Source organism: Channa argus, chromosome 16 (genome assembly GCF_033026475.1).
Source record: "Channa argus isolate prfri chromosome 16, Channa argus male v1.0, whole genome shotgun sequence".
Classification (NCBI taxonomy): domain Eukaryota; kingdom Metazoa; phylum Chordata; class Actinopteri; order Anabantiformes; family Channidae; genus Channa; species Channa argus.
This window is the reverse complement of record NC_090212.1, coordinates 12,763,410-12,778,447: the sequence shown is the minus strand read 5'-3', so window position 1 is coordinate 12,778,447 and position 15,038 is coordinate 12,763,410. Positions and strand designations below refer to the sequence as shown.

Sequence of the window (15,038 nt, the reverse complement as noted above, 5' to 3'; positions counted from 1 at the left end):
CAAGCTTTTGCTTTAGTTAAATTTACCCTTTTGGATTTTTTTTTTGTCATTTTGGCTTATCCCGTGAGTTCAGGGTCGCCACAGCAGATCGTTGTCCACATGCCCCTCCTGACGCAACCCTCCCCAATTTCTACCGGGCTTGGACCGGCACTGCACAGCTGGGGATACCCTAATTTGCTTTTATCTTAACATTAGCTCTACAATGCACCACACACTGCAATGGTGTTGAAAGTTTTTATTCAACGCAGAATGTAACACAAAGTATAAACACATTATAACAAGTTAACACCAATGAATAATTTACAAAGAATAAACAACACCCTGTTGCACATCCTCCTACTATCTTTTTCCCTGTGAATGTTAGCAAGTGAGCAAAATCACATTCATTAGATGAAGGCTTCTAAGTAAAGGTATCGTACAAAGGTTCACCCTGACAGGAAGGCTACGACATTGGCAGGTTGTTTGGGATGAATTTACAATAATCTGAAATAGGTCTTTCTATAACTTGTAAATAAATCTAAATACATTAAACACAAAGAATCCGAAAAACCCAGTTTTTTAAATTTGACAAAAAAATAGCTTCACCCACTCCTATTTAAAGCCCAAACGTAACATAAATAACTGCAAATGTGTTCTTAATATTCAACACAAATATTTTTACATTTCACAGTTTTGTTCGGACACAGAAATGCTTTTTTTTCTAACAGTACAAATGCATGGCTACAATGTAAAAGGCAGCACAAAGATACTTCAGGTATGTTTCAGTACATGTTGGAGTTAAAGGCAGCAGGAACGTGAGCTCTTGTCAGTGATGATGATCTCTGTACTTAATTTATCACATCGTATTTTTACAATTGTGTTTCTGTCTATTTCATCACGTTCATCCTGACATGAGGGTCTATTAATCAGATCGTGGCAATGTCCTTTTGGTCACAGTCTATGATTTCAATAGCTGATGTGTTAAAAGTGACTTTAAGAATTTATTAAATTTTTTAAATTTTTCCCATGTTGTCTTTAAGTTTCCTAATCTAACAGCTGACCTCATATACATCTGTGTCTGGCCTGTTGGTAACCTCTGGGCATGAACTGCATGCAGGGCAGACAGCTAGCTCTGGGCAGGATGGGCAGGTTGGGCATCTCGGTCGTTTGAAGCTGAACAGTAGAGCACTTCCTCCCAGCACCTGTAAGCATGAACCCAGCCACCCAAAGTAGAGCGAGCCGGCTGCACGCAGGCTGAGGGGAGGGAACCTGGGGTTAATGATCGCTTGACTTGAATCTGTCATACCCAGTCTTCCAAGGTTGTGGGTGTACACCCCTAATGCAGTTAGGCTCAGCAGCCCAGCCATCACAACCAGAAGTCCACCCGTTGCTGCTACACCTCTTAGAGGTAGATCAGTCCAGCATCGCACGCCAATACATGCCAGAACAATACCAGTTCCACAAAGGAACAAGGAGGTCAGGATCAACCCCTGTGCTAAGCGAACCCGAGGATCTCTCTGATACGGACCTGCCACTGGCCAACACTGCTTCAGCTCTGACTGCTCCACCTGCAGGCAGCTCTCCCAAAGTCCATCGGTGCGCAGTAGGAGCAGAGACTCCACCGACCCAGACTTGCTGCCCATCCCTTGAGTTTTGACACTGGACCGAAAAAGGGACCCTGTCATGCTCAGACGGGCTTGGCCCTCTCTCCACTGAGGGGTGATGGCAGCAGTGAAGACAAGGACCAATCCCAAAGGGGCAAAGACAATCCCCATCACCATGGAAGCTGGAGTGTGCATCATAAGTGGGCTGACCCTGATTGTCTATGATTTCTGTAAAAAACTAAAAAGTACCTGTGTTTGCTGTGCTTTTCAACTGTGATAATTTTCCAAAAGATAAATGGCAGTGGCCGTTTCTCCTCCAGATGGGGCTGCTGCTTGTTATTATCATATGTCAGAACACAGTGGATACATTCTGGAAGAAAGAAGACAGCGCAGTTGTGATGATGAAAAGATAAAATGTTCTTTGCTTGTTTTTCACATTGAAGATTATGCTTCAGAAATGTCACCTCAGACCAGACATTACTATTAAGTGGGTCTGTAAGGGAACATAGAACTTAAACATTAAAATATTTCCTTTACAAAAAGGTTTTCATTAGCTGTTTTCAATCAGTAAATCAATAAGAAAATGTAAACTGAACGAGTTCATCATTACCTTTCCATCCAAAGTCTCTTCTTTTTCAGCTGCAGGCTCTCCATTCTGGGTGAAAGACAAAGATTCAGCCCGAGAGTGAGGAAGTGTATGTAAGGTTGAAGCGATGGAGATAAAGGGAGGCAGAGATGGAAACACGGGAAACAACAGAGGTTGTTCAAGTGGAGCAGAGACAAGTGCTCAAGCTGCTGGAGAAAGCAGGAGGCTTTGCTGCTCTAGCGCTGGACAGGGAAAGACTGAACGGTCGATGCCTGTCACTGTTGCTAGGTTACCATAACCTGGAAAGTCTCAGTGTGACAGGGCATGTGTGGCTTCATTTATCACAAGACATAGCTAGACCCCTGTCTATACAAGACCTCACTGGCCTGTGTACACAAATGTGCTCAGATTGAGCACATTTGAGCTCAGCTGTGCATGTGTGTAATGCTGTTTTCTCAAAGTGGGGCGACTGACTGATGGACAGCTACGACCTTGGAAAGGATTCGGTTCAGTTTGTAATTATGTCAAGCCAGCGTCTGAATGTAGAGTGAGTCCGGCTAGTCTCAGCTCAGAGCAGGATAGGAAAAATGCCCTCTGGGACAGGGACAGGACAACTAAGAGACAGACGTGACTCATGCAGCCTCAATCACATCTCTTTCAGACAAACACCACAGCAGAGATGATAGGATTCTCTGCTTTAATGTGAACAATACAGGAGTTCTTATGATGCCTATTTTGTTTGTAGGTACAGGTGTTAGTGTAAAGTGTAAAATCTATACTTTTCCTCAAACTTTCTCTTTTTCTTAATAACATATGAATCAAATATACTTTAGTTTTTGAGTTTTTGGTCTTATCCGAAAGCATAACCCCTATTAACTGCCTCAATTTAAAAAAAGACATTGTTGATGTTGTTCTTAAAGAATATGTCCTATCCCACAAATGCATATAATGCGAGTTCTGGCTGCCTCAAATAGCATTGCATTCATACTTTATCATCATTTACCCTCTGGAGACAAGGTTTGAAAGCTGCTGAGATGTAATGACTGAGCTAAAGTTGTGACAGAAAGTCATTTTTATAAGTTAATCAAATATGCATTTCTAGAGAATATAGAATTTCTATAGAATATAGTCTGTGCTTCCACAAAAAGTCACTTTTGTTGTGTTATAAACTTGCAAAAACCTAATAAATCTTAATTGCATGACGTACAGTAAAATAAATAATCCAACAGGGATACACTGTGAACTCAGATTTGCATCAATGTAAAATGAATTGTGTTGAATAGTATTTGGCCCCAGAAAACTGCTGAGCAATACAGTAGAGCATAAAGTATTGTTTTTGTATGTGATGTGATTTCCCCCGAAAGTTTCCCTGAAAGACTAATGGCAGTTTGAGAAGACTGTTTAATGTAATGAGAAAATTATTTAACCTGAAAATAATCAGGTTTTAAACTTTATGTCAAAGATAATCCAGCAGGTACAAGCCTACTAGAAAGAAACGTTTGCTGATGCATTTTACTAGACTTGAAAGGGACAAAAAAAACCAACACATTTTTAAATGTTATGAGAATTCCTATCAGTCAGCATGGACGAGAATGCAGTGTACTGTGTTTGCATGAAAGCATACTTGTCATCATATACTTGTCACCTCTACATACTATTTTCTGCCAACATTGCAGAAAGGCTTGGAAATATGGCAGTAGATCTTGTTCTGCTACCACATTGCTTTGACTTTATTGGCACGTCAAAAAAAAAGAGAAGTTGAAAGACACGTGGATCACAGACCTGACACACCTGTCAGGACATCATGTCTCTGCATAGGGAGTGTTTTTAATGGATCAGCTACATAAAATCTCACCTCTTAGCAAGGTGAAGGTTATTTGGTTAATTGTTGTAGTTTTTTTTTAGACACAAGGGCACTTGTTATTCACTATGCAATAGTAGTTGTCTTTGTTTGTGTTTTGTTTTTAAATTACATTAAAATCAGAGCTTTTGGAAGAAGTATTGCTGCTTCTGTAATAACAGGGACCAGCAGAGTCCTTTTAGTATGGTGTGATGCTGCTATGATATGAATGCAGAGACTTTCAGTGCCTGAATCCTTTCAATGCAGAACAGACACGTAAATATCTGCAGAGAGCACAACACTGGAGCGGCTGGTCATGAATTAGAAATCATCAACATACTGGATGTTATTAATAGCCCAGACACTTTCCCTCACACAGACACATTGTGAGTGAATGCAAACACATGCACACACGCATGGAGACATATGAAATCACTGTCACTTACCACTCAGGAGGGGATGTGTGTATCTCACTGCAGATCGCTGGCTGCCTCTTTGCTCTCGTCTGAATGGCTAGCATGATTGTCTCCCTGGAAGCAGATGGTGCGGCCACCTCCTCATTATTCTTGTTCTCTTCTCCTTCTCATCTATCATTGCTTTGAGTGTCTCCCCACCTGTCTCTGGCTCCTAATTTTCACAGTTATTTCTCTCATGCCTGTGTTTGTCTGCTGCCTCTCCTTCTGTCAGCTCCCTGTGCGTGTGTGTGTCTGTGTTTCTGTTTGGCCAGCTAAAAGATGTCTGTGTTGTATCTGGGACAGAGTGCTCCCCTGCTTTTCTCTGTCAGCGTCACCAAATAGGGAAAAGCAGAGTATGTTTCAGCATATGCCAACTTATGCGTGTGTGGTTTTAGAAAACACAGAGCTGCAAGAAAACTCAAATATGATTGCACACTAACAATACACATTCAGACATACACACACAAAATATCCAGAACATAAGACCGCTCCTATGTATACCATATGGCTTTTGTGCTTTAGTTTGATCTGCAGAGAGAGCTGATAGGCCTATAGAGCAATTAACTGGTCTTACATTTTAAATATGCATTTCGCCTCAACAGCTAACTGTGCACACACCTTTTTCTTGGTTCTGTTGGTATTGATGGATTACTCAACAGGGTCATCATATTCCTTGTTTGTAAGATCTCAGTTGTATGACAAAAATGACTACAAAGTGTGAAACCAAAAAAGATGGAAAATTTCCCGAAACAAAAATGGAATTCCCACGAACACAAAAGAAATGGTGATCAGAAGCTATGAATGGCTGGTTTTCAAATATAGTAAATGAAAAACACCAAGTATATAATGCATTCTCTTTATTTTCTTACAAAAGAGGTCAAGATATGATGAAAACATCCAGAATTACCAAGGTATAATAATGAAATATTACAGGGTTATATGTTTACTTTGAAATGATGCATAAAGTATAAGAACAAAAAACAAACACACAAATTCATACACATACTATGAAAGCCCTTTAGCAGGCCTCAGGTTTTGGGGGTTTAAACTGTTTTAGAAAAATCTGTGGTTACACTGAACGGTCAAGAAATGTCCACAGCTTTGGGCTAAATGACGGCCAATACTAACGCTTGTGTGGTTTTACAGTTGGAAATGTGTGTCAGGCCATTTTTGTTGTGAAAGAGATACTTGAAGTGAAAAATATTATTAGCCAGCTGTGGATAAGAAAACGCACCATTGGCTCTTCTAGAAGAAATGATGAGCACACTGAAAGCAGCAAGAATAGCAACCTGTAAAAATGCTAAAAACATGCTGCGCACAATTCATGTACGATGAAAAAAAAGAAAAAAAAAACATTGAAATACGTTGCAGTTTGTGGAAAATGTTTTACAACATGCACATGGCTAGTCCATAAAACACTGTCTTTAAAAATCTATTTACATTATATATATATATATATATATATACACAGCTTGTTCATCATAATTGCTTTTACATTACAATAATATATTCAAATTTAAAAAAACAAAAATCGAGAACTGTAGAGGTCCGTTCAGTCCCGTTCTCTCATTAGTCTCAACGGTCCACAGCTTATATTGTCTCTGACAGGGCAGTGCTTTATGTGATCGTTTAAACTGGCAGCTGTGATTCTTTTTCTTTTTTTTTTCCCCATCCTTCAATCATGCAGGCAGCTGACCTGTCCTCATACTTCAATGAGTGTGACCTGGAACTGACCGGCGGCCACCTCGGACATCTCAATGAGGAAGGCTGAATGGTTGGTGTAGTGTTCAATAATGTTATCGTCCATGTTGACGAAAATCCTGAAGAAGAGACGAACAAACATGAAAGGTTACGTTATGAGGAAATCAGAGGTATTCAGAAAGTGTTTTAAACGAAAACAAAGGATGAAATTCCAAAACTCTAACCAAAATGCAAATTAGCTCTAAGATAGACAAGACATAAACAACAGGACTTCTTCAGGTTAAGGGCTAAATTTGTTTTAATTTTAGGTGTTGAAAACTATTTAAAAAGGGCTGGCATGTTTCCTGCATCTGTAGATCTAATAAATCAGGGCTTCCTCCTACTGAACACTAACCCTGGCTCATGCACTCTGCCTGCAGGGACAAGGCTGACTGAAGGCCAGGGCAGAAGAGGAGGGAGGGAACGGCACCGAGAATGTAACCTAACCTGTTAGCTTAGCTGCTTCCCCTGCAGTCATAGCTTCCAGCGAACAGCAGAAAAATAACCCAAAGGCTCTATCGGGAGGTCTTATTAACGTCAAGAAATTCCCTCTTATCAGTTTTACTCGTGTGATGTGTCCCAGACTGTCACCGCCACGACAGCTTTTGACTGAGTGAGATACATGATGTGCTTTATGACCTTTTGTAAATTTAGCAAATGAGCTGTGTCCTCTCAAAGCCAGTTAACACTCCCTTGCTATTATGGGAGTGATTGCAGGTAGCTCTCTCTGAGTCATCAGTCATCAAAAGAGGAGGTGACCTTTTCATCACAAGTGGAGTGACATCTATTTTCCTAATGCCTTTTGAGGGAATTAAACACAATAAGATTGTTTCTGACGCAGGTTATACAATCCAAAGCACCCAACTTCAACGCAACAAAGGCTCCTACAAACTCATCTGATCTTGCTACGGGGTTTTGCTAGTATAACTGTGATTCGACAGTTTGCAACCTAATGGAAAACCTTCAGCTATAGTGACTGGATTTCAGACGTTCTGTCAGAGAGGCTTTATCAGATGATATCAGATATCTCTTTCAACACTGATACCTCCTGATGTTCCATTGAGATGAGGTTATGAAAACATAAATAAGAACGACAATCGGTCATGACTCATCGGCAGGACCTTTGAAGGCTTTTTTAGTCATCTGTCTCTCTCTCTTTTTTTTTTTTAGAGGAGCTGCAATTAACACATTCCAGCAGGACAAGCCAACTAACCTACCTACCCGGTCTGTCAACGTGAGCTTCCTTGAAGGATGATGAGATTAAAACCACAAGGTAAGCCCTGAGTTTATGTCGGTAGTCTGTGTCAAATGGACGCCTTTAAATCAACTTTTGTGTTGTAGAACAGCAGTACTTCAGACATACCCAACAAACAATAGGATACTCACCCCCTCTTGCATTTTTTGTAGATTTTCCCAATGGTGTCTTTTTGCATTCCGTACTTTTCTGAAATCTGAGGAAGGAAAGGAATATGAGATGACAGTTGGCATGATCTCTCACCGAAAGAAAGATGATATTCTTGAGCAATTGGATACAGTGAAAATAATGCTATGTGAGCGTGACGTATAAGAGTGCAATTGTAGGAAGGCAACAACACAACTACAGAAATCAGGTCAGATATATTCAGCGTGGAACAATCATGTGACACTTACAGCTTCTTGGAGGCCTGACAGTGTTGGTGTGCTGAGCATGAGAGCATCAAACACCTCTTCTGCACCTGTCCTCACGTACAGCAAAACTAATGGAAAATGAGAACAGAAAGACATATTTAAAATCAAAGACAACAAAGGCCTTGCCACTCATATCCCCTTTTACTTTTAATATTAGACTTTCAGTTTTAGTTTATGTACCTCTCCGTGAGTCTTCTCTGCGGGTCTGCTTGCTGGGTGGAGAGTTGCTCTGTTCTCTGTCTGGATACAACCTCTTCATAGAACTCCTGGCAACGCAAAACAAAGAAACATTCACAATAAACAAAAGCAGCCCCTCTCTGTGTCTTCTTATATATGACTAATCATGACAGACAGCTGCTAGCACTGCCTCGTTTTTTACTCTGGGCTTACCTTTCAGTCTCGTCCATTGGAGCGGCCTAGAGAAACAGAGGGAAAGGGAGAGAGGAGGCCAAAGATCTGATTAGACACAACTCCACTAGTTAAAGCATTGCTTAATGCCCCCCTTCCTACTATTGTCTGTGCATAACACATTCAAAAAAGGAATTTTATCATTAGTTCAAAACTTCAAGCATTTCCCATAACCTCTAACAGAACCACATAAGCGTGGACACTGATGAAGAGACACAGATAGGACCAAGCTATGCTTTATCACACTGACTCATCAAACCTTAGTCAGACTGCAGGACACTTTTTGTTAACGAGTAAAGTTGTAATTGGTGCCATTTTATTTATTTGTGTAACTAACTGTAATGCTGCATCTAAATTAACAGTAGCAATAATTTATTTTGACCATCATCTCTTTGCCTCCACACACAAACATACACATCCCTCCAGACTAGTGTGGGAAAACTGGCCTGTCTGAACAGCACACTTACTTGTTCTTGCAAGTGTCTGTGGTTGTATACTGTGTGTCAGGTGTCTGAGTGCTGTTCCAACAGTGTGTGTGTGTCTGTGTGTAAGCCCCCATAGCTTAATCTCAGTGTCAGCACTTGTACTTCTGCCTGGTTTCGACTCCAATCAACTCCTCTAATCTCAAGTCGGGGTTTCGCTTTGCTTTCACTGACACCATTCCCTCCTTCCTTTTTCCCCAGCACACTTTTCCCACTACATACTTTCCCACAGTTTTTTTTCCCCTGACTCTCTTGTGTATGTCCTGTTGCCTAGAGGGATATGATGGTCCAGGGCATGATTCACTCAGCACAGATGGGAGAGGAGAGTATATGGGCCTGTATGGTGAGCGGGGTACTTACCACGCGCTGTAAGCTGGACAGGTGTGTTTCTGGAATAAAGAGAACTGGCTGGGTGACATGGTCATCCAGGGTCTGGAAGAAGGTACAGTCACTGCCCATGGAGCTGGTCACTAAAGACTTGTTGGCTGAAAATGAAGCAGGAAGTTGCATAATGTTAAAAAGAATCCTTTTGGATGGTTCAATTACCTTTAAATTAAAAAAAAAAAATTGTTTATTTGCAATACTCACTGTTGGCATCAAGATTTTTTCCCCTCCTCTTGCTTCTCTTCCTCTCCTCGTCACGCATCTTCCTCTCTGCACCCTGAGGACACACAAACTCACATGGTTAGAATATTGACTTTAACTTCATGGATGCCAAATGTGTGTCAATAATGCGAACAGAGCAAAGTGACACCTGTGACATACCTTATCACAGAAAATCTTGACCTGGCAAGCAGCTCTGTGTATGAGCTGATTGGCCCCTGAGCTGAAGTCATATGTGTCGATCTGTAGGTTTAGGGGCAGGCCTTTTACTCCTTTCTGCGAGGAGAAGTCAGTGCTCAGGGAGTTGATGCCAATGTACACCTGGATAGTGAGAAAAGAAGGTGTTAGTACATCGTGTTGGCATTAGTCAGATGCTTTCTTTATGCAACTCCATTATTGTAGAGACATAATGGCAGGTTTTAAGAGATGTATGCCCATGAAAACAAATTGTGACAGTCACAGCACCAGCCTCTGATACAAAAACACAAAACGATTGTTGGTTTAAAAACTGTGAACACCTGCTGTTGATGCTGTTTATTCAATTATGAAAGTGTGACCTTGTGACATATTTATTTTACTTGATCTATCGCCTTTTGTTTCTTACTAATTATTAAAAGTAAAATCTTAGACCCTCTATCCTCTTCTAATTGTCTCTACCCTCTCATTTTTTTCTCAGTTCCAGCAGGTTTAGTGGCCCCACCCCAGAGCTTTTTGGACCACAGAGAAGCTCATGGTTCTCACCTGATGTAGTGACAGGAGCCTCAGGGCCAAACACATATCTGGGATTCCTCCCCTCCCTCCACCGCCACTCCTCTCTTGCTCTCTAACTTTCCTGTCTTTTCCTCTAAATTATAGAACTGGTTTCACAGAGCAGTGTTATAGAAAAACACCTTTGCATGCTTGTTTGCTCTGTGTTTACCTTAGCTTCTTCTCTGGGGTTCCACACAAACGAGAGTGCGTTGAAGGCCACCTCCTCAATGTTGCTAATGCCATTGAACACTTCTTTGTAGTCCGCTAAAAAGGAAAACAGTTTTAATTTATCTTCTTTTTCGAAAGAAAACAACTGAATTTTCTCACATTTTTAAATGTTACTTTTTATTTAGGATCTCAACACAGCAGCACACACAACTAGATAGTTCCAGGTTTTAAAATTTTAACAAAATAATTTCTAAGCATGTAAACAGAACATAGGTGTTTCCAGTCGTGAATTAGGATTCTTTCACTTTCATTAGCATATGTTTCTATATGCAAGTGCATATTCAGTGACTATAGTGCATGTTTATTGACATGCATGAAGCACATACCAATGTCAATGACCCTCTGCTTGACAGTGGGCTGGCGAGCGTGCCAGTGATTCCAAAAGCGGAGCTGCATTTCTGGGCTCTTGTCATTCTCAAACACAGCCATTACTACGGTCTGAAGAGAAAGAAACATGGCAGAAAAGAATTAGGACAAATTCTCTTGCTGAATGTAATTCTTTACACCTGCCTACATTGCCAAGTAAGACAAGATTTAATTTAAAAAGGACACCATGTTTCATTCATCACTCCAAATCCGCCTTTTCTCCTCACATTGTCACCTGTTGTTTGCAGTGAGCTTGTATATTTTCTTATCCTCTGATTAGCTTTACAAAGAAAAAAGGGTTGTCACCACACCTCCCTACCCTCCTTGTGCACTCCTTCCCCCCCCCTCTCAATATGCCAGATTAGAGAAACAGATCTGAATTTAACTTTGCTGAACTCTGGCCTCATAACACCCCGCAGGAATGAATTATACAGGGCAGGACAATGTCATTTTTAAATGTACCTGCCCAATGTGCAGGGTGTCAACAAGGAATTAGTCACAAAGGAGCTGTCTCCAAGGGAGGGACAGATATTTGGGAAGGGTTGGCTTGGTGGCACGCAAAGAATTTATGTATCGTGCACCGGTTAAAAAAAAAAAGTCTGATGGAAAAGATGCCAGTTGGAACAATGGTCTATCTTTTAATGTAACAATTCTGATTAATACATTAAAAGAAATAAATTTTTTCTTTCTGGTATGTCACCGTGACTCACCCTGACTTTGGTGGCAGTGAGACAGGCACTGCTGTCCACTCCCTGAAGAGTGATGGGGTAGAACTGGCCCTTGTTCAGGTAGACCATGGGCAGCTCAGTGGATTTGTAATGAGAAGCTGGTGGAGCGCCCAGGAAAAACTGGAATTCGCTCCTGAATACTTCTGGTGGGGAGTTTGTGTTTGAGCATATGGGGCTGGACTCAGTAAAGGGGTCACTGTAGGGAAGAGGCTGACATGCACACGAAATCATATATTAATAAAAAGGCAAGAAGTCTAGAGATGTACAATCTGCAAAGGAAACAGCACTCGACATTCAAACAATGACACTCTGCTTACCTCAGTGCTGGGGTCTGGGAAAGCACCAGCTTCTGGCCACTTCTGTAGCAAAGTATCAAAGATATTATTGAGCTCCTGCTTGTCGTAAGAGTCAACCATCACACTGGTCAGGGTGGTGAAGGTGTCTGAGGTGGTCGGCTGGGAGTTGTTCTGCTTGGATCCCAAATTGAGATTGTGATTGCTCGTGTGGATGCTGTCATTGGGAATCTTCATGACATTGGCAAGCGTCTCCAATGGAACAGAATCATTGGCATTGGCTTGAGTCCTGAAAGGGTGGGGAACAAGAGGAGACATGAGTCAGCATGATACTGACACTAAGAGCAAAATGGGAAACAACCTGACAAAGTGACTAAGTGTAGGATGTATTTAACATTTCAGGAGCTGTTCTCACTGAGAGACAGGGTTTGAGTCTAGGTGGAACTGTCGGTCACTTAATTCAGCTTTTTTCCCCCTTCTTTGTATAAGCTTCTTTGTCAAAAATGTTTCAGGGGATAACACTTTGCCCTGACACTGGTCATTTCTACTTAACTGAACAGATAGTAGAATCTGTGAGCTCAGTGAAGACAGAGTGAGGAAAAACAACTGCCTCTCCACCTGTTGTGAAACTCCCTAAGCAATGAGCGATGATGATAGAGGATGGATGGATGAATAATAATCCCTCTGATTGATGTTTGACTGGAGAATTAGCATCTTAGGTGTTTAGCCCTTCCTTTCACTCTGTATATTATTAATACAAGTCATATAAATGAATGAATTGAATATTACTGATTTCACAAACAATTCCCTGAATTTTGTGAATAATTTTGACGTTAAATTGTTCTAAAAATATGCAAAGCACATGAAAAAAATGACAAAGTTATTAAACAGTAACAATTTGAGCAGCTAGATCACGTGTCTGTGAGCTCTTACCTTTCTGTTTTGCAGACATTGGCGATGCGGTTGCAGGAAGTGATCTTCTGCTCTTTCTGGTTCTGAAAAAAGAAATAAAATCAATCAAAAAGTTGTCAAAAAGGAAATGCAAAACCTTAGTCATCAAGTTATTGTAGAATAAAAAAATAAAACTAATTCTATTCTACAATAGCTACCTTGCAGTGTTCATAAAACTTTGTTAAGGCTGACAGGTCATCTCCTGGGTGAAGTCTATGTTTGGAGTGGTTCAGCTCAGGAACAGGGCTTTCTAAGTAGGACCAGGAGTCCATGATGTAGTTTGTGTAACGGTTAAAGTTTTCGCTCTGAAATACCAGTCCCAGGGTCCTGGAGTGAGGAGAAAGTTGAGAGTGACTGATTAGTATTGTAGTTTTTTGATGGTATGATCAATAAACATATATACAAAAAAAAAAAAAAAAAAAAAAAAAAAGTAAAAGGTTGAATTATCTAGTGGTCAAAAAAATAAAAAAGCTTTTATGCCTCTTTAACACATAATATGACAGGCCAAGAGTAAGCTGGAGTTTAGCAGCAGTGTCTGAGCCTTGGAGCACTGCACATACTTGTCCTTGAGTGTGGAAAGGTTTCGATTGCAAAACCACAAAGCTGAGTAACATCTATCAAGAGCAGTGGTGTCAGAAGACCAAGGACCACCCTCCAACACACACGCACACATCTGGCTTCCTGTGGTTTTCAGGGTTGTGAAAAGAAAACAAACTATTCCCAAATTCTGCATAAACTATTATTTGCATAGACCTTAAGAGAGATGACAAGATTTTCTAACCAAGCAAATGGAAGCCGCACATGTCACTAAGGTGAGATCTGGTTTTTCATTTCAATTATAAAATACAATAAAAAGGTTCTGAGGATTGGATTTGTTTGAAGAGACTTAGATTATATACCCTGCCTACCAGGATAAGCCCCCTGAAGGAGGCAATGAACAAATAAAGGCAGTTTACTCTGGATAAACAGCTCAAATAAATGTGCTGACAGGAGAAAAACACCACAGCTGTTCACAACCATAGCAGAACCAAACCTAAAGTCAAATTCAACAATTTCTCACCAAACTTCATCAAAGTCCTAAATTTTGCATTTCGTCACACCATCTGAAAAACGACTTCATAGAATTAAATACATTTTGTAACATCACATGCATATTTCCTTAATACATTTACTATAATCCAAAAACGAAACACTTATCCACCTGCTGTGAGATGTACCCGTCTCTTCTACTCACATTCAGCAGAAGCAACAAAAAAACAACAACAACTTTAAACACTACAGAACATCAATTACTCTCTGTAAAACAAAGCTGTTTCACAGAGCGGATCTAAGGTTTCACTATTATGTAATTCAGTGCAATACATGCTGTCACTGACCTCTGTCTCTGTCCAACCCCTCGCCTCACCTTTGTGCTCTGTGGCCTCAAGGTGAGTGACAACACACACAGAAAAAGACCTATTACACTGATAGATTCAAGCTGAGTGTGTGTGTGTCTGTGTGTTAGAATTCAAACTCTCCATATCAGTTTCCCTTCCTAAACACCCCTTTCTTAAAACTTGGATTTTTCACATAGGGGTCTCATTGCAGAAAACAAAAAGAAAAGGGGGCTGTCCCCCAAACTGCAATCTAATCTGATCACTTATTTTACTACAAAAGTCTCGACCGAAAGCATACACTTTAGGCAGAGAGACAAAAAAAATAAATAAATCCTCACAAAACTTACTCAGTCTCCTTGGTCATGTCTCCAATCCAAATTAGCAGGGGTAGGTTCCTTTAACTTCACCTCTTTGCTTTTTGTATGTGCTTGTCTCTCTGTGTCAGCACGTCTATCAGTCTAGTAGAGAAGAGCACTGAGACACAGGTGAGTCAAGTGTTGTGATTCCCTCTGAACGGGCCCAGATTTATTTCATGCCAGGGCAGAGTTTGCCTCTCCCATCTGATTGGCTAGAAACTCTGAAACAGGTGTCTGATAGGACAGGTGTAGGATCATTAACTCTTTCCTGGCTGGAGAGAAACTTGCTTACATGGGTATGAGTGTAGAGAGACACCATTTTGCAAGACAATCCAAGGCAGGGGGAGTTTTGCATCTCATTATCATAGTGAATAAAAGAGTGAGATTAGGGATTACCCAGTGGTGTGAAAGCCTTTAGAACGACTGTGAAAACAGGAGAGAGATCTGGAACTTGGCTTTAATATGTTAATTGTTTGTCAGTATCATTTTTCACTCCCCTTTATTTGCATCTCATACTCAGGTTTTGGTTTCTTCATTTTCCGAAGATCAGAGATGCAAAAACCGATGCTTTACTGGATTTGGTCAAAACGGTTAAGAAGAGAAGCGCTGAAGGAAAATGTAGATT

At 40.7% G+C, this 15,038-nt stretch overlaps 2 protein-coding genes across 2 annotated transcripts; both read right to left on the bottom strand.

Annotated features, from left to right (window-relative positions):
• Positions 1-179: 179 nt before the first annotated feature.
• cldn23l (claudin 23-like) lies at positions 180-4,782 on the bottom strand. Its single transcript, XM_067480896.1, has 3 exons — positions 4,456-4,782; positions 2,194-2,238; positions 180-1,953 (listed from the first exon to the last, which is right to left on the bottom strand). Exon 3 carries the CDS (start codon positions 1,779-1,781, stop codon positions 1,029-1,031), a length of 753 nt encoding a protein of 250 aa, XP_067336997.1. The 5' UTR covers positions 1,782-1,953; positions 2,194-2,238; positions 4,456-4,782; the 3' UTR covers positions 180-1,028.
• A 524-nt stretch (positions 4,783-5,306) lies between these two features.
• grhl3 (grainyhead-like transcription factor 3) lies at positions 5,307-14,573 on the bottom strand. The gene is made up of 15 exons (XM_067480556.1): positions 14,405-14,573; positions 12,840-13,008; positions 12,664-12,725; positions 11,755-12,019; positions 11,420-11,647; positions 10,670-10,781; positions 10,285-10,379; positions 9,528-9,686; positions 9,351-9,423; positions 9,123-9,247; positions 8,263-8,288; positions 8,053-8,138; positions 7,855-7,940; positions 7,591-7,655; positions 5,307-6,284 (listed from the first exon to the last, which is right to left on the bottom strand). The coding sequence occupies exons 1-15, from the start codon at positions 14,419-14,421 to the stop codon at positions 6,167-6,169; spliced, it is 1,686 nt and encodes a 561-aa protein (XP_067336657.1). The 5' UTR covers positions 14,422-14,573; the 3' UTR covers positions 5,307-6,166.
• Between the last annotated feature and the right edge of the window lie 465 nt (positions 14,574-15,038).

Bases quoted from the DNA above. Each gene is read 5' to 3' on its own strand.
- cldn23l (XM_067480896.1), bottom strand. From the start codon at position 1,781: ATGATGCACACTCCAGCTTCCATGGTGATGGGGATTGTCTTTGCCCCT.
- grhl3 (XM_067480556.1), bottom strand. The intron at 9,424-9,527 runs GTATGTCACAGG...GTGTGTCCTCAG, and splicing joins TCAAGATTTTCTGTGATAAG to GGTGCAGAGAGGAAGATGCG. The intron at 7,656-7,854 runs GTAAGTGTCACA...TTCCTTCCTCAG, and splicing joins TGTCAGGCCTCCAAGAAGCT to ATTTCAGAAAAGTACGGAAT.